Consider the following 18,462-nt stretch of genomic DNA (forward strand, 5'->3'; position numbering starts at 1 on the left):
TTGGTAGACCAGGCTGGCCTCGAACTCACAGAGATCCGCCTGCCTCTGCCTCCCGAGTGCTGGGATTACAGGCGCGCGCCACCACCGCCCGGCTCTCATTCTTAATTCTTATCTTTCTCTCATTTCCATACCCAATGTGTCACCAAGGTTGTCTTCAAAATATATGTTCAGATATATTAACAATTCCCTGGTGCCACCCTGATCCAAATCACCCATGACTTTAATCTTGGTCACTGCAATAACCTTATGTTGTATCTTCTATCCTTCCTCCTCATTTTATTCCCTGCACAACAACCAAGGTCAAAATACAGGTCAGAAATACCACTCTCCCGCTCAAACGCTGTTGTGTTCCATTCATTCAGGGCAAAAGCCAAACCTCTCCAATTGTTCTCAACCTGTGGGTCATGATGCCTTTGACAAACCTCTATCTCCAAAAAATATTTATGCGACTATTCATAAAAGTAGCAGAGTTACAGTTATGAAGTAGCAATGAAAATAATTTTATGGTTGGGGGTTCCCACAGGATGAAGAACTGTATTAAAGGGTCACAGCATTAGGAAGGTTGAGAACCACTGCAGTTATGGTTGGGGACCCCCACAGGATGAGGAGCTGTATGGAAAGTTGGGAACCTCTGTAACGGTCTCCAAAGCCTCAGGGGATGGTTGTGTATGGTTTCCCTTGCTTTGTTATCTACCTTTCTCTCTCTCTTTCCTGAGGCTTCAGAGGCATTGGCTTTATCCTTCACACCTATCATCAGGCCTCCACTTAGGGCTCTGCGGCTGCTCTGGCTGCTCCCTTCATCTGTACAGCTTTCCCTCAGCAATATTATGAGCAGCTCTGCTATCTCATCCATTACTGCCCTCTTAGGGAAGCTTGCTTAGACTTCTGGATCTAAAATAGCAAACCACTTGTCTACTACACATGAAAAGACCCCTTATCTTCTTCTATTTAAATGTTTTCCACTGCATTTATTACAGTTAAGACTACTCCTATGTATTGTTTTATTGTTCACTATCTACTTCCCAGATGAGCATAGAGATGCTCCATGAGGGCTGGAATCACGGTCTATTTTGCTTACCTAAAACAGCACTAATTACACAGTATTCAGCAAATACTTGACGAATGAATGACTATCAGTAATGAAGTAATTCATGTCCTGTTTGAGATTGCCTAGCAAAATCCTAATGTCAGAATTCATTGGCAAATTTTCTTATATTTTCATTGCTATATGAATAAAGAATTAAAACCTACATAGTCTATTTAGTTGTTGAGAATGGTTTATATTAGGTAGTTATTTTGAGGTGGTTTTATGTTAAATTATTTATAACTTAACTATTTATAACTAGTTAGGTTACTGCATGGATTGGAGATACATATGTAGAGAGGATTTTGTGTGTGTGTGTGTGTGTGTGTGTGTGTGTGTGAAAGAGGTTGTTTCTTGGAAGTAACATGTTACATATACATTTTTCAAAAAAATAATATATGAAACATGATGGGTTTTTACTGTTTTTAAGTCATATCATAAATCAGTATATAAATAAAGAAAAAAATCAAGTACTAAAAGTTAAAGAAGATAACGTTTGGCTTGGCCTCTGAGAAATAAATGTGTCAATGCTTTAAGCTAGGGTATCTACTAAAGACATTTGTAATTTCCTCACTGCTAATGTATGACTGAATAGGGAGAAGTGTAGTATTCATGCAAAATGCAACATGTGAGAATTTTATTCTCACAAATAATAAAACATATTATTTTTAATATGATTAAATGATTTTCCTAAACTCAAATGACTATCTAAAGAATTATTAGTACAGGACAGCTACTAGGTGAAATGACATTGAATTCTACCCTAAAAGTAAGAGTATTCCTACAAATGCCTAAGAACTACAACAGACATTTGGAGTTTTTGATCCTTTGATGCGAGTGTTAATTTGGAAAGTACAGTTTCTTAAAACATTATGGGTCGCAGTTGTCCTAGTCTATGGAGACACTGGTGGATAATGGATTCACTGGGAAAAAAATACCTTCTATTTCCAACTGAAAATTTTACATCGGTAAATTTAGGACTGAAAAGTCACAAAGACCAGTCAGGTCTTGTAAAGAAACATTGTCTATTTTGTCTTCTTCCTCAGAAACGTAGGGACTTCAACAACATTTGCTTGTCTCTTTAATACCATGGAAAGCACTTGCTCAAAAGCATGTTTAGAATAGGTGTGTACTGGTGTTTAATAACAGTGCTAAGTATGGAACTTGGAAAGAGTTTTGGATGCTTGCATATGAGTTCACACTGACCTGTTCAGACTTCATGGGAAGAGTTAAGGCATAGATTTGAAAACTAAAGCTTACTTGGTGGAAGAGGCTCATCGATTGTTGGGTAGTGATGATGTTCAGGCCTCAAGGAAGGAAGCTGGCTTATTGGCTGGGAATTATGGAGTATAGGACATTCACCTATGAACAAGATAGTCAAGACATTCATATTCATTGCTATGGCAATGTTATAAAAAACATGATTGTAAAACAAAGATCACTATAAGAAAAACAAATAAAATGGGCAATATTTTTGTTTTTTGTGCCATTTTACTATAACCATGCCAATCATGACACAAATTAGTAAAGAAAGAAAGAGAAGGAAGAAGAGCAGGAGGAAAGAATAGAAAGAGGAAGAGGAAGAGAAAAATGGAGAGCAAAAAAGAGAAGAAAAAAACCTAAATATGTTTTGACTTTTGGTCTATGACACATAGACCAATACATGGGACCAGAGTCTGTTTCTGAAATTACTTTAATTGTCTTGGTTAAAAGGTGACATCAGAACGAAACCCAAGGGAAAACTTAAAGAGCCTTATTTCAGTCCGGTAAAGGAGACAGGCTTGTTTGAAGGGAGTGAAGGATTTATAAAGTCTCACAAAAGCTTTGTTGGATTATGGGAAACACACCTTGTCCTATGAATATGAGGGGTCCATAATTAAAACAACAGAAGAGTATCAAATGACAGTTTTTCAGACTTAAAGGAGACTGGAACTCTTAGATAGTGCTGTTCCAAGATGGGTCAAGGAACTGATAGTCCAAGAATGTAAATTGCTATAAAGGGAACTTAGAAGATGAGATGGGCAGTCAAACAGGTCATGGGAAATCATGGCTATTCCAGACTACATGGAGGAGGAATTAAAAGCAGAGGAGCTCTAGAAAGAGGAATAAACAATAGACAAAGGCAGTAGAAGACTGATATAAGAAAATTTGAAACAGAGAAGGGGGAGGGACAGAAGAAAAAAAGAAGACATACAGAGAAATTATAGAAATAAACTTATCTATGGATTTAATGACTCATGTTATTATATACATTGCTTATATTGTTGTCACTACAGATTTGTGATTAACCAAAAAAATTCTGGAACAGTGTTTCTGTTTCAATATCTATTGAGGTGTGCAGATTGACCATGTAAGTAGTACTAAATGATTCTCTCAGTCTCTGGAGATCCTGAAGGGCCCCAAACACAGACAGCCCCATCCAGCTCTATACTACTTTCCTCCTGCTGCATACAGTGCTCACACCCTCCTAACCAGAAGACAAAAAGACATTTTTCTTTCCTTTTCCTTCTGGGACTAATATAGATAGCATGTATTCTATTAACCTTTGGGTCAAATGGAGAGAAAGTAAATGTCATAGTCAAGATCTTTGAGGGATCCCAAGTAGTGAACATTTTCCAGGAGATCCAGCGGGGAAATATAATTTTCCCCACTACAGTTGTATAGAAACAATGGAGAATAAATTAGTAGAAAGATGTTAGGGTTAGCTTATTTTAGTAGCTTAATTCCAAGATTTAACTAACAACTAAAAATAAAAATGCCCTCAGAACAAAAGGCCATTCTCGAAAATAAAAATACATTTTCCCTGGGTATTTCCACCATTACTAAAATCCTTTGGATCTTTGAAGGCACCAGTAGAAACAAGGAAGGTGCTCCTCATGTCAGCAGAGCACTCATGGTGGACAAGTGGCTATTCCAAACACAGGTGTTGTGTTTGAGTAGATACGGCACTTACATGTGTTTCCATAAGTGTTTGGGGTTAGAAAGTTGGAAAAGAAAACAAAGGACAGCTGTTACATCATCATTACCTCACTGTAATTCAATCAATCAAACATGCTAATCACCCCCCCCCCAAATTTGTGGAAATGTGATACTGTTGCTGGTTGAAAGCACACCCCACCTTCTTGTGAGCCCCAAGAAATGGCAATGATGTAACTGACCCATGGCCGCTGACTGAATGAAACAAGAAAGTTCTATACTAGAGCCCAGCTTCACATAATTGCCTTTGCTTCAAAGAAAGTTCTCAGAATGTTCAAGAAGGGATAATATTTCTCAACTAAAAATAAGGGAGGGTCTTTAAATTTATTCTTACTATAACCAGCATGGTCAAACTGTAGAAGAGACGGCGTGAAAGAGGCTTCCTATAAAGAGGCTGAGTCTGCCAAGACTGTCGACGATTTAGAATTTCAGTGATGGGAAATGGTGGATTGTTATAGGCCCAAAGCTGAATTACAATTCATCTGGGGATATTTTCACCTACGAAATAGTCTTTCTTTACCCCAATTCTGTGTTAGAGCTAACATCCGGTCACTAATAGATAAAGCCTAACAACCAGACAGATGAAAAAATCAAAACACTTTTAGAATGAATAGACATGACCAAACTCTAGTTTTGTACTAATCAAAGGGCTGTGCCATCACGCAGCATCTAAGGCCTATAGCTGAGGCTTCTCCACTGGGCTGCAACCACCTAGTCACTGTTTCTACCAATGCATTCTTAAAGTGTCATTATTTATGGCTATCTTTAGTTTGTTTCTACAGAAACTTCATGCAACTGCTTTGGAACCTAGAATTTAAGGTAACTAAAACTGTGTTTTTAGGCCTTGGTCCCTTATATTTGGCTCCAGAATAAACTAATTCTTATTGCCTTTGAATTGAAAGCTGTGTATTTGTTTCAGCAGAAGCTACCAGAATACTATTTGATGCAAAGTGATTAGTATTTAATTGAATGAAAGTTTCCTTGACTAACATGGTAAGGATAGATTCAAAGAGTGTGTCTTCTTGTACAATGTAAACAATTAGCTTTCTTGCTTATCTGCCCTGAAAAGAACTCTCATTAGGAAAGAGGCAGAGTCCTTACTCTTTCATATCATTTAACTCTTCTGATAATTCCTTGAGGTCAATGCTACAATTATACCCACTTGGCACACTAGGAAGCCAAGATACAGAGCTGTTAGGTAGTCTGTGAGGACATGGCATGATGGACTTGCCTCCCAGGGCTTGAGCTCATGACTATGTGACTCTGTTCCTTTCATTTAGCTGTAAGTTTTTTGAAAACTATTTTAAGTTGAGTTTTAAGCACAAGGTTTAGAGAAGGAAAAGAAACAAAACTTAGGTAAGGGATGTTGGTTTAATAGGTATCAGTTTGGATTCATGTGGAACAAGCATTCATTGTAAAACCAAAGGTGGCAGCCTTTGGATTAGCATCTTATTTGAAACATGAGAATTTATGCAATTGCATTATAACTGGACTGGCAGAAATGGAGATTCTCCAGAAAGACACTTGCACCTCCCAATCTGACTAACAGACCATTGCAACAATGGACACAAGGAATCAGAATTTCCCTAGGAATCTCATGTTAGAAGGAAAAGGCTGAGTTCTGTTGCTAGTCAGAGAGAAAGCCTGTGTCTCAGAGATTTCAGAAAGGTCTCACAACAAGTCAGACCTTCCTGGAGACAGTGATGATGATGGGTGACCCAGACGACAATGGGCAGGACTAACCCTTAGCATCAACTACTTAGTTAGGCACAACTCTTAACACAACCTTCAGGTCAAGGCCCCCGGCATGGACCTGATGTATACCCCTGAAACTTCTAGCTTTCTTTTCCAGTGTGACAACCTCATTTTTCTGCCTTTTGCTATTCATGGTGTCTTTAGTTAGTGGAGCCTAGCTTGTCAGTGCCCAGATTCAGGCCCAAGTGACTCTGGTAGATAATGCTGTTCTTCCTTTCCAGTAACTAAAATAGCCCAACAAAACAACAAAATCAACTATTATATTAGGGATTTGGCTAGCAGAAAAAAGAAAAAGATAAGTGGTCTACCCACGTACAGAGTTGGCCCATTTTGGCCAATACCAGTGCTTTTGGACAAATGGGAGGAGTGGCCCCCAGAGCTATCAGAATGTGCGCGCGGGGCGGGGGGGGGGGATATCCATGTTCTTCATCCATTACCCATGTCTATCACTGATCTTCAATGTGTTTTAGGAAGTCTATATTTGCCACCTAATACTGAAGATAAACATATCTTCCATCCTTTGCTGTTTATACCACTGAATACTAGTTTTACCCCTGTGGTGGCTGTTAAGACCAGGAAGCTAACTCACACCAACCAGCTCTAGTCATTAGTCAAAACAAGAAGAAGCACAGACACAAGTAGGTAGCCATTCACGTCCTACTCGCTATGTTTCTTGGTGTGAGTTTGAGACATGTTGTAGCAGAAATGCGCACACCTAGACAGCTTCATTAGTATGCGAATACACTGAGCCCTCCACCTCCATATGGGGAGACTCGTGTCGTATCATGGTGGTCCTAGTCTCACTGATCTGGTTTGCAGTCTAACCTTCTCTCCTATTGCTGGGACCTGCCATGGGGGACTCCAGACCTTCAGTAGTTCTTGTTGCATTCCCAGCAGGGGCAGCCAGTTCGTCCTGCCACGGCCCAGCCCCATTTGTAGACTCGGGATCTAGCTCTGGGCTTTGCACTGAGTCCGGTACGGACTCGAATGCACTGTTTTCCTCCTCCTCATCCTCTTGCGAAGAGAAGACTGTGCTCTCAGAGATCTTGGCGCTATCCACAGAGGAGAAGCGCGTGTGGCTGGCAAAGCGGTTGTTGCCATTGTAGCAGGAGCTGCTGTAGCAGGAGCTGCTGTAGCAGGAGCTGCTGTAGCAGGACGTGCTGTAGCACGAGGGGCTGCAGCACGAGGCATCACAGCCCTCGCAACTGTGGTCCGCTCCTTGCTGGGGGCTGGAGTCACTCTCACTCCCCGTGCTGGGGTGTGCGTCGCCATCCTGACCAGCACCAAGGCTTTTGGATAAAGTGGAGAAGAGGCCCCCAGCGCCATCAGAGGGCGCCATACACAGTGTAGCCCCTTCATTCTCGCCATCTTCCATGGATTGCGGGTCAGCAGCTATTGTATCCACCTCGCTGAGTCCATCTTTTTCAGAGGACTCCTTGAGGGTAATTTCCTCCTCCAAGCCATCCTCCTCCTCCGTGGTGCTCCCTCTCTGAGCCGAAGGCATGCTGTGCAGCAGGGTGTGAATGCGGATGTAGTGTGTCCTTGGGGTCTCAGGCTCTCCACAGGCAGAGGCAATCACTGTCTCAAGCTCAGATACAGGTAGGGAACATGGTCTGCTTTTCTTTTTCACCGAGGCCCTCAGCTGCAGTCCAGGCTCTCCTTGCTCCAGGGCAGAAACCTCCTCTTCCTCCTCTTCCTCCTCCTGGCCCTTCTCCTGCATCTCCTCTTCTCGGGCTCCATCTGCCGGCATTGCGCCCTCTTCTGCCCCGCTACCTTCTGGCAACAGGGATGGTGGCAAATTCTCATCCAGGTCAAGTCCCTCTGCCACTTCTTCTGCACTCAGAGTGGGTGGGGCGTCGTGTTGCTCTGGGTCTTGAATCTCTCCAGCCTCTGTGGGTTCTTCCGAGATGTTGCCACCATCCTCAGTTTCCATAGGACCTGCAGCTTCCTCAACTGGCCCGGCGTGTTCCTGGTTTTGGTTCCCTGAGCTGTTCATTCCATTCTCTTCACTTGCTGACTCTGGCTTCAAATTCTCCGAGTGTTCTGGAACGTCCCCAGGAGGTTCCCCATTGCTGCTTTCCACCACACTGTTCATGATGCTGTCCTGGGTTTCTGCCGACTCAGGCTCGGCACTCAGAGAGATCTCTTCATCATCTGCAGGCAAGAAGAAAACTGTGTCATTTTTTTTCCAGAAGAGCAAGGGGAGCTAGCACTCTGGGTAGGCATATATAAACCATGGCAAAGGGGCTCTCATATAAGATACTGGAGAGGAGTGGATGAGGGCTTCTTACTCTCTAGATCACTACTGGAAAATTCTGGAATGAGTGCTCTTCATGTCAATGACACTTTCAGCAAGGCTACTCTTTTACAATTCTCTTTCAAGGGACTGCAAAGAAATTTTTTAATATCCCAAACCTGGCTTTAACCTCACCTCAGAGATCAACAATGCTTGTCACATATTGTGACTTTCAGAGGTGAGGATGGCAAGAGTGTTTATAATTCCTTAACAACTTTAGGCAAGTTAACTGCTCTTGCTCAAAACATTTCCCATGGCTCATCTTCAAGATGACAGAATAGCTAAGCCAGGCTCTTATGCTTCAACAGAGAAGAAAAAGGTTGGACTGCGTTCATGGTCATCCGCAGCATTTAACAATAGGAAACGAAGTTTTCCAACCGGACCACCTTTTAGGGAGAAGCAACCACTGCTTAACTTTCCCTGACTTGGCAGGAAACATGTCAGATTGATATTCTGCTTCAAATGCATTAGTGCAATTCCCGTTTGAAGAAAGTTATCTCTCTGCTAAAACATATGGCAGTGTTTCTGCACACCCTGAAGGGTCAGTCTTAGAACAGCAAAGGCTGGATCCGACAGAGTAAAGCAAGTGTCTTCCTACAACCTGGTTGTGTACTGGGGCTTAGGGATTGGATGGCCATAAACTTCAGCCTCTGCGTTCTCAGAGGCGTCGCCAGCTTTAATAGTAACTCACATTTGGTTCAAGATGACTGCACGTTTCTCGGCATGGTTTATATTTAGTATGGTTGTGTGGGAAAAGAGAAAAAGGAGGATTACGAGGCATCCTCTCATCGCCATTGTTTGGAAATAAGGTTTGGTATGGAGAACTGAATACAAGATGGTTCTGAAAATTTCATTTTCCCCGTAACACTGTAACAAGTCACCGTATAATGTAGCTCCTCAACAATATGTCACTCTTCAGCTCGTAGCCAATCTATAACTAGTTAGTAGGTAGAAAGGGATGCAACACATTCACCCATCCTTCCATGCATTCATTTGTTCGTGGATAGCGTGATTACATTGCTTTTCAGCATTTCCTCTGTGAGGTTCTGACAGTAAAACAGCAAGAGGCCGTTTTGTATCACATTGTTGACCTTTACGCTACTGTGTAACTATCTATGTGATGGGAATTAGGAGGAACCTTTTCACCAGAGAGCTAGCAAAGCTGGCTTCTAAAATCAGTCACTGGCTTCTGGGACACAGATGGAGATGAGAGAGCTACAAAGCCTATGCCACACTCGGGGAGAACTATGGTTATCTGCGCTTTAGAGAGAAGAACCACGCTGGAGCACTAGCCTTGAACACGACATGAAGATCATGCTGGAAGTACCTGCATGGATGGAGGATGTGATCTCAAATCGGAACTGCAGCTGTCCACTCACATGGTCAGTTGGAAGCCTGCGGCCAAGTGTGTAGCTGACCACCCTATCCCTAGAAGGAAATAAGCACCATCACAGATTTTGCAATAGCCTATCCTGCTAAAGACCACACAGTGTGCTTTCTCCACCAGCTGCTGCGACAGGCAAGCTCAGAGGAACTACTGACAGGAAGCGAGGGTCTCTCTGGGGACCTATGCGACCACCTTAAGGTGCATATGTGGGGTCAAGTACAAGGAAATTCTTATCAAATATTCTAACTCAGGGGTCAGAAAACTACAGTTCATATCTAGTCATCACTTTTTTTTATTTTGGTATGATCATAAGCTTTATTTTAAAGATTTGGTGGAAAATACTTAAAGAATAGTAAATTGTGTGAAATTCAAATTTAAGTATCTGTTTTATTGGAACACAGCTATGCTTATGAGATTACACATTACCTGTGTCACAGTGGAAGGACTGAACAGTTTAGACAGGGACTGTGTGACCTGTAAACCCTAAAATATTAACCCCTTTTTACAGACTAAATTCGACAATATGTGTTGTACAGAAGGCAAGAGGACAAAAATCGCAAATGTTTTTGCTTGATCTTCCGTGGACATTGCCGATTTCAAATACGCCCCTGGCAACGGAGGTGCCAGAATATGTGAGAGGGAATATATGCAATGTATAAGAATAGATTCCATGAAAGTTCCTGGAGAGCCTGTGCTGGGCTATGGGAAGCCACCTGCTACAGGATGGAGCAAAAACAAGACTTGTGTTCACTGACCTTTGGTTTCCAGAGGCACCAAGTATGGAGACGCTTATTGACTACTCTGGATTCTGGTGCCATACCCATTCAAAGTCATTTTTGAATTGCTGAAAAAAATCCATCCAGGGAGGAATCAATCTGAGGCTGTAATGGTATTTTTTTCCCCCACAGGCAATACAGTTTTTATTAAAAAGCAGTTTCTTGCTACCTTGGTCAAATGAGGGAAAGTACTTCTTTGGGAGGTCCAGGGACAAACAAAGCTGTATTTCATAGCCAACTGTTTGCTCCATATTCAATCCACTGATTCATTTGTGATACTCAGATAAAAATACGAGTTACTGGATGTCAGTATTAAATGACTTCTTAGCAAAAATTGACATTATGAAACAAATAAAATAGCCCAATGATCCATTAATTTAATATCTTCCTTGATAAAGCATGGCATAGTGTTTATTTTCAGAACTCATTATATTTCATAGTTAAAACATTATATGAGATATAATAGGATGAACCACAATGCTCTGTCAATTTAGAAAGAGGAGGATATTGGTTATTATTTTGAAGTATGCCCACTCTGATCGTAAGAAATACTTTCTGAATCTAAGTCGATAGAAATGAAAGCTGAAGATGATCATTTGGTGACACGGCAATCAAGTTCACTGTGTTCTGCACTCACTTCCCAAGATTTCCTCTCTTTGCTTCCAACCACTCAGAGACCTCAGAAAGTGGTTCCTGAGGCCCTGCCATATAAGAAGGTGCTGAAGCTGACCTTTGTGTCCTATACGCTGAAGCCTATATGTACCCCACAGAACCTGCCTTTAACAGCTTACAACTAACTGGAGACTAAGGAGAGGCCAGTAAATAACAACCCAGATAGTCAGCGACACTCTCAAAGTGAAGATCGGAGTTGAGTTTAGAGACCAAAAGACAACTGAAAGGTAGAGCTACAGTTTAAGGAATGGAAATGGTGTGTGTGTGTGTGTGTGTGTGTGTGTGTGTGTGTGTGTGTGTGTACTCTGGGGTTGTACCATGGCTCAAGCCAAATGACAACTGACTGCTTCATGGCCATCGTCCAGCAATTTCTTCCTTCTTATGCTGGACATATCTCTAATGGGCAGCTTTACAGGAGTGGTCTCTACAGGTGATGGATGCTGCAGGCCTGGGAAGAGAAGGTGGAGTGGCCAGAATAAGTAGTTGGAGTAGGGTAAGTGTATCATCCTATCAGAGGTGGCAGGGAGTAATACCACCAAGGCTTATTGTTGCCTGCACTCATCTACGCTGCCCCTTCCTCTAAGCGGGAAGAACACTAGGAAAACCAAACTAACCTTGCTCAGGTTAGGGCAAACCCCTTCTACCTCAATTGCTTTTTGTTTTCCTACCTGGGTATACATTCTTCCACAATGCAAGGCTGGCATTGCAGCTCAATACTAAAAAACATCCTTGGTGTAGGGGAAGCGGACGAGTCCTCTCTGTTGCTGTAATGAGCCAGAGAGTTCAGCCAGCAGGAAGTAGCTGAGTACGTGTTAGGCAGTGGTGGGCTCACCGCTGGAGTATCAGAAGTCTTACCAAACCTCTTTTGCCGTCTTGCTCCATACCTGGCAGAGCATTAGCAGTGTGAAGGTAGGAGAGGAGTGGAAAGTACGGCAACAGCAAACTAGGCAATCAGCTGCAGGAGGAGGGAGGCAAGTGTGTGCCTAACCTTGACGTATGCCTCACAGGTTTCTCCTTCTTACGTGGAGAAACGATAATGCTTAAGAAGTGTTACGAGAACCAAATGAAAAAGACCAAGGTCATGAGGAACACCATTCCCTCTCAAGCCCTACTATGTGCCAGTGATAATATTAGGCAGTTTACACCAGGGTGTTGTTTGTTCAATTTTCACAAACCTGAATGGGTAGTGGAAACATAGTCTGACATGTGGCAATGACTCCATATATGTCAACGTCCTTTGGTTTGAGAATTAAGGCATCCTTATGATCACACAGCTACACACATGCTGTCAGGTACTAAACAAACTCCTAGAGAACATCATATTAAAATATCCAAAAAGTCTGCAAAGTATTTTTCAGTCTTTTGGTATTACTCTGTGAGACATAACATATTAATAATATGCTTATAGCCAAAGACCCATGCTAATATTTTTAAATGTAGTGCTATTAGCTAAGGAAATACACATTATAAAAGAGGTGATCTGATCATAGTTCATTTTAATAAAAACTATGAGTGAATATGAATGCAAAATATGTAAAACACAAAAGCATACTCATATACGATTGACTTCTGCAACCAACATAATTGCTGTCATTCCCTGAAAACGCATGCTTTTAAATTTTCATCTAGAATTTCTTGCAAATAGCATATTTTGAGAAATTCTACCTAAGAAGCATAGCACTTCGTCTTGGTATGGAAATGCAGTGTGTGGCTAAATTCTACATACAAGACAGGCGAAGGAATGAAATATTTTCCATAGCAAAGGCAAACTTTAAACTTCTATTTATGTAGGAAAATGTATTTTTCAGTACTGTCTTATAATTTTCTATACTCTTTAATCTGTTTTACACAAATTACACATGACTAAGAAGAAGGGGAATGATTTAAGTGAATATCATGGCTCAGGAAATGATATTGGTGGGAGAGGCCCAGGAACTGGAAACCATTTTAGTTTGTCTTTCCCTAAGACTTTATAATGGCAACTCACAAGCCATCCTGAAGGTGGCCTATGAGTGGAAGGGCGTGGCCTATGAGTGGAAGGGCGTGGCCTATGAGCGGAAGGGCGTGGCCTGTGAGTGGAAGGGCGTGGCCTATGAGTGAAAGGGCGTGGCCTATAAGTGGAAGCATAACCATGTCAGTCACAGTTTACCCTATGGCGTGTCTCTCCAGCAGCCTCTGAACCGGCATTGACAGCTTTCCCAAGAAACGCTTGATGATGGGACGGCTCTTGGCAAACTTGTCCTTCACTTCAATTTCCAGCACATCAGTTGGCAGAGACACGAAACTGAAATGCTGCAATGAGAAACCACATCACATTAACTAACCGAGAGGTTCTAGGGCTGGTAATTCCCGATTCCTGCGCCTTAGCCTTAGTGACGCTGTGAGACCTGTTTGTTAATAAAGGAAGGCTGACAACTATATTCTCCCTTAGATATTAAAAAAGGAGTGAGAAACACGTAAGACTGAAACTTGAAGGTAGGATAAAAGGCTGTGAAACACTATCTTCTAGACTTGATACAACCATTACCTCACAACAATCGTGGTTACCTTCACTAAGCCAATGTATCAGCAATCAGTCATGCAAGTGGGAGGGACTTGAAGGACTACACCCTTCACTGCTGAAGTCTGGCTATTGGTGGAATCTGAGAGAGGGAGGGTCATTGTTTTCTGTTTTACATCCCATGCTGATCACATCAGGCTCCATGGATGGCTCCCATGGTCAGGACAGTGGGCCTTGTTAAGCCCAGTGGGTAACAACAACCGCACCCAGCCCCTTCCACCCCAAATGATGTGAAAGTGGAGAGATCTGTGAGGAGAAAAGGGGCTGGACTTGGGTAGCAGGCAGATAATAAAGAGTAGGGATTAAGAGGGGTCAAACGCACTGGGTACCTGTGTGGAATTGTATAAGATGGAAATTTGATTAGACAGGAAGTAGAGTTAATCTTTTATATTCAGATAAAATCAGCACAAATTGAATACAAAGCACTTATCAAACTCTCATACATTTGATTAATTACCATTAGAAATGGGAATGGCAGGCAAGAGAGACTTGCTTTGGGGGTGGGGCAACAAAGAAGGAGATTTAAGGAGAGAGAGGAGGGTAATTTAGGCTAAAGATGCTTGAAAGAGACATAAGGATCCTATTTCTTTCTTTTCTCTGTGAGTTCAAGGCCAGTCTGGTCTATAGAGCTAGTTCCAGGATAGGCATCAAAGCTACACAGAGAAACTCTGTCTTGGAAAACCAAAAAAAAAAAAAAAAAAAAAAAAAAAAAGAGAAAATTTATATATAAATTGTGTATCAACACTATTTCTCATCTCTCCTCCCACCAATTCTTCTAATGCCTCCCCAGTTCCTTTCCAACTTTATGGCCTATCTTGAATACACACACACACACACACACACATACACACACACACACTATAATAGCATATATTCTTTAATACACACATAGCATTCTTTAATACACACATATAATATATAGTTATATATTAATATATATAAGTGTATATAATTAACAATTTAATTATTCTTTATGTACATACACATATAATGATTTAACTAAAGCTACACCACTTGGGGTGATAATACTCTCCCCCAAATTTATAGACTACATAATTAAAACACCAATGCCAGGTATGGGAAAACTTCTTTTGAGTTGTTAGTCAAGGAAATCCAAAAGACCCCTTCCAAACAATATAGACAATCACATTGCCTTTAGTTGCCTGAAGACACCACATACTTCAGACATAAGACTTGGAAGAATCCAGATGGAACTGCTCTGGATGCTTCTTCTCTGCGGATTAGCTCTCATAGTATAAGAAGAAGCTATGTAAACTGCCAAGGGGGGCAGGGAAATCAATTGATAGTTCTACCCAGTTTTAACATCAATGAACCACAAAAATATCTTGAATGGAAAGGTATTCCAAAAGTAATAGTGGTACTTCTATCCTGGTAGTAACCAACAGCCACCTAACTGAACTTAAGGCCTTTTTATTAGGAAGGAGTTCATTCTGGTACTGAAAACTAGCTAACTACTGTGGCTGGTGAGGTGGTGGCACCCAGAAGAGAACCTACTACTGCCACTTCTTAAACCAGTATACTCTCTAATTGCATTCTAAATACTGTAAGTGAACCTCTCAGGCCTCATCAAAGAAGCTTGCCTGTGCAGTAGACAGAGACCATTGCTGAAAGCCTCAAGTGGTCAAATGCCAATAACAACTGAACATAGGGTATACAGGCCCAGTTGATAATCTACAATACAGCCCTTATATATAAAGCTCAGGGAATATTGATGAAGAGGAGCTGAAAAGATTTTAAGGGTCCCTTTATATGTGACAGGAAAACTGCTACCATGAAATCTCAAAAGCATGGTTGCCAAAAACGCAAAATGATGCTACCAGTTGATTTTCCAAAGCGGGTGGAGGGGAATCTTACAAGGTTCCACACTTGGATGAAGAGAAATGGTCAACAAGATGAGGAGGTGAAGGAAGCCATCAATCATTCATGTGGATCATGATCATTTGGGAGGCTCTGAGTCCTAAGTACTGTTGAATAAAAAACCAAATTGGACATCACAGATTATAAACACCCCAAAGTCAAATGGTGATAATCATATAACCAAAATATAAGTGGTCCTGATTTATCAGAAATTCTATCTCTAATACAAACACAAAGTGTAAACTTTAGAGTCGTGCCAGCATGACCCAGTGAAACAAAACTAGTCAGTTATAAACAAATTAATGTAAATAACTCTGCCTGCCTTTAGAAAAAGAAAGTCCCCCTTATCCACACTAGCATGCCTATTGTCCTTGTCAGCTCATCTTTAGGCAATCATGTTGGTGAGACTTTTAGGTATAGCTTCTGAAACTGCTGTGAGAAACAACCTTCCAGCATACTCCCGTTTCCCTGGCTCTTCCCACCCTTTCTTCTGCAATGACCCTTGAGCCTCAGGATTGGGAATAGAACTGTGGATGTACCCCTTGGGACTGGGTTCCATGACTCAGCATTTTGATCAGTTGTGGTTTTCTGCAATGGTCTCTGTCTCTGTTGTGATATAGGAGGGTTTGGAGGGGAGAAAAGGGAAGGGGGAAATAGCATAATGGTATTACAATCTTTTTTTATTTTTTTTAATTTATTTATTAATTAAAGATTTCTGCCTCCTCCCCGCCACCACCTCCCAATTCCCTCCCCCTCCCCCGATGGTATTACAATCTTAAAGAACAAAAGAACTTTTTAAAAATGATAATATATGTCTGTCAGTCATGAAAAAATATCAAAATCCTTCTTTGTTTATACTTAATGGTTTAGGTTATAACTAAAGCTTCGGAGTTTAATTTATCACTTAAATTGTAGCCCTCCATAGTGCAATGCATACTTTTCTATGGCAATAAGTTTTAATTTTCCTAAATGGATATGGTTTTATTTTTGATATCATATAAAGATAGTATCATAGAATAAAGTCTTGACTGGTTGTTGCAGAAGAAATAGAGGATCCAATATTGCCTTGATATAACTAAGACATTGGTGTGAAGGTGATATTATAATCCAGAAGGTGCAATGGCTGTGGGGAATTTCAGAGACATCCTATGCCGGCCAGATTTTTGTCAACTTGAAACAAGCGAGAGTCATGTGAGAGGAGGGAACGTAGGTTGAGAAAATGTTTGCATACGATTTGGCTATAGGCAGGTCGATAAGGTACTTTCTTAAATAGTGATCGATGCGGGAGGGCTCAGTCCATTGAGGGTGGTGCCACTCAGGGTTGGTGGTCGTGGGTGCTATAAAAAAGCCGACTGAGCAAAGAAGGCAAGCAGTCCCCCTCCCTCCATGATCTCTGTTTCAGTTCCAGCTTCCAGGGTCCAGCCTTGAGTTCCTTCTCTGACTTAGGGGATGGACTGCGGCCTGAGAGATGATAACTGGAATAAACTCTTTACTCTCCAAGTTGATTTTGATCATGGTGTTTAATCATAGCAGTGGAAACCCCAACTAAGACATATTCACGTTCAACATGACTTAGAAAGTATTTTCTAAGGTGTTTATGGGTATGAGAAAATATGACTCTAGACTGAGAAGGCAGGATTAGCATCTGTTTATAACCACTCATAAATGTGTGAAAGCCAGAAAAATCATTTTTCTTGTTTTATAAGCTCTAGCACTTTATGAAATTAGTTCTTTGAGAATTTCGTAGAATATACGTTGAACATGCACATCTCCCTTCCCCAACTACTGTCAGAAACACTCCCTCCCCTAAGTTTGTGTCTTCTTTCTTGCAACCTATCAAGTCCAATTTGTGCACCCAATGTATCTTGGACGTGTGGCCTTCTGTAGGAATGTAGCCAAATTACCATGAACTATACTGTTAAGGAAAACCAGTTCTTCAGTGGCTATCAGTAGAAAATAGGTGCTCAAGTAGGGGTTGAACTTCATTCCAACCTCCCTGCCTATTCCAGGATTTGATCTGGCCGTATCTTGCACAGTACTTGTGTATACTATGAGCTAGTTCATATGTGCAGCTGCCCTGCACATCTGTCTGGAAGATGCTATTTCCTTGTGCTCATCCATTGCCTCTTGTGCTCTTCCTGCCTCCTCTTTCACAAAATCCTGAGTCTGGGGGAAAGGGTGTGATGTAGATGTACTATTGGGAACTGAGAATCCCACAGTCTCCATCCCTGGGCTCCAGCATCATGTGGGACTCTGCATAAGTCACCTTGTACAACAGATAGAAACTTCTCTGATGAGGGTGAAAGACACATCAATCTGTGGGTACACAGGCATGTCACTAGGAGTTCATATACTACTATACAATATTGTGTCCATTTAGCAGAATAATAGCATCAGGTTCTTCACTAGGGGCTATGACTAGCTTGTCTAGCCACAGGCTCTTGTCCTGATAATGGTGCCAGGTGAGGGCTTCGTCCTGTGGGATGGGACTTAAATCCAATCAGAAAGTTGTGGGCTTCTCCCATTATCTTCATGTCATTTTGCTCCAGTGAGTGTGTCTTGCCAGCCTAGCCATTATTTTAGCTCACAGGGCTCACAGCTGGTTGAGAGTGGCGGTTACCTTTCATGTGTGGTAGGATGCATATCGCCTTCCAGAACTGTGAAAGCTAGACCATAGGGATGAAGCTTCCAGGCCAGCACCTGCTTGATTCCTCCATGATCAGTGACTGGAGGACTTTCAGCAATGGTGTCTTACTCTCAACTTCTATAAGGTAACCAATAGCATTGTAAATAACCTGTAAAGCTAGGGCATCTATAGGGTCTCACTAGCCAACAACTCCAAAAGAGGTAACTCATTCCTGGAACTGGATTTTTAATTTGTTAGCCTATGGTGTTATAGTACAACTTCTTTTAGACACACACACGCTATCTATCTATCTATCATCTATCTATCTATCTATCTATCTATCTATCTATCTATCTATCTATCTATCTATCTATCTATCTATCTATCTTCATCATCATCATCATCATCTATCACCTATCAATCTCCTTCCTTCCTTCCTTCCTTCCTTCCTT

General features: G+C 41.5%; 1 protein-coding gene across 6 annotated transcripts in view; it reads right to left on the bottom strand.

Annotated features, from left to right (window-relative positions):
* Window positions 1-18,462, bottom strand: part of Hecw1 (HECT, C2 and WW domain containing E3 ubiquitin protein ligase 1) — a 247,068-nt gene that overhangs the window by 54,063 nt on the left and 174,543 nt on the right. For 3 of the 6 annotated variants that reach the window (XM_026788342.1, XM_005365435.3, XM_026788343.1), the window contains 4 exons: window positions 13,096-13,238; window positions 9,439-9,539; window positions 6,641-7,969; window positions 2,345-2,446 (listed from right to left, as the gene is read on the bottom strand). In XM_026788342.1, the coding sequence (XP_026644143.1) occupies window positions 2,345-2,446; window positions 6,641-7,969; window positions 9,439-9,539; window positions 13,096-13,238 (1,675 nt within the window). The remainder of the gene's footprint in view (window positions 1-2,344; window positions 2,447-6,640; window positions 7,970-9,438; window positions 9,540-13,095; window positions 13,239-18,462) is intronic. The other 3 variants (XM_026788344.1, XM_026788346.1, XM_026788345.1) reach the window with 3 other exon arrangements.

The sequence above is a fragment of the Microtus ochrogaster genome, unplaced genomic scaffold (assembly GCF_000317375.1).
Source record: "Microtus ochrogaster isolate Prairie Vole_2 unplaced genomic scaffold, MicOch1.0 UNK2, whole genome shotgun sequence".
NCBI classification, from domain to species: Eukaryota; Metazoa; Chordata; class Mammalia; order Rodentia; family Cricetidae; genus Microtus; species Microtus ochrogaster.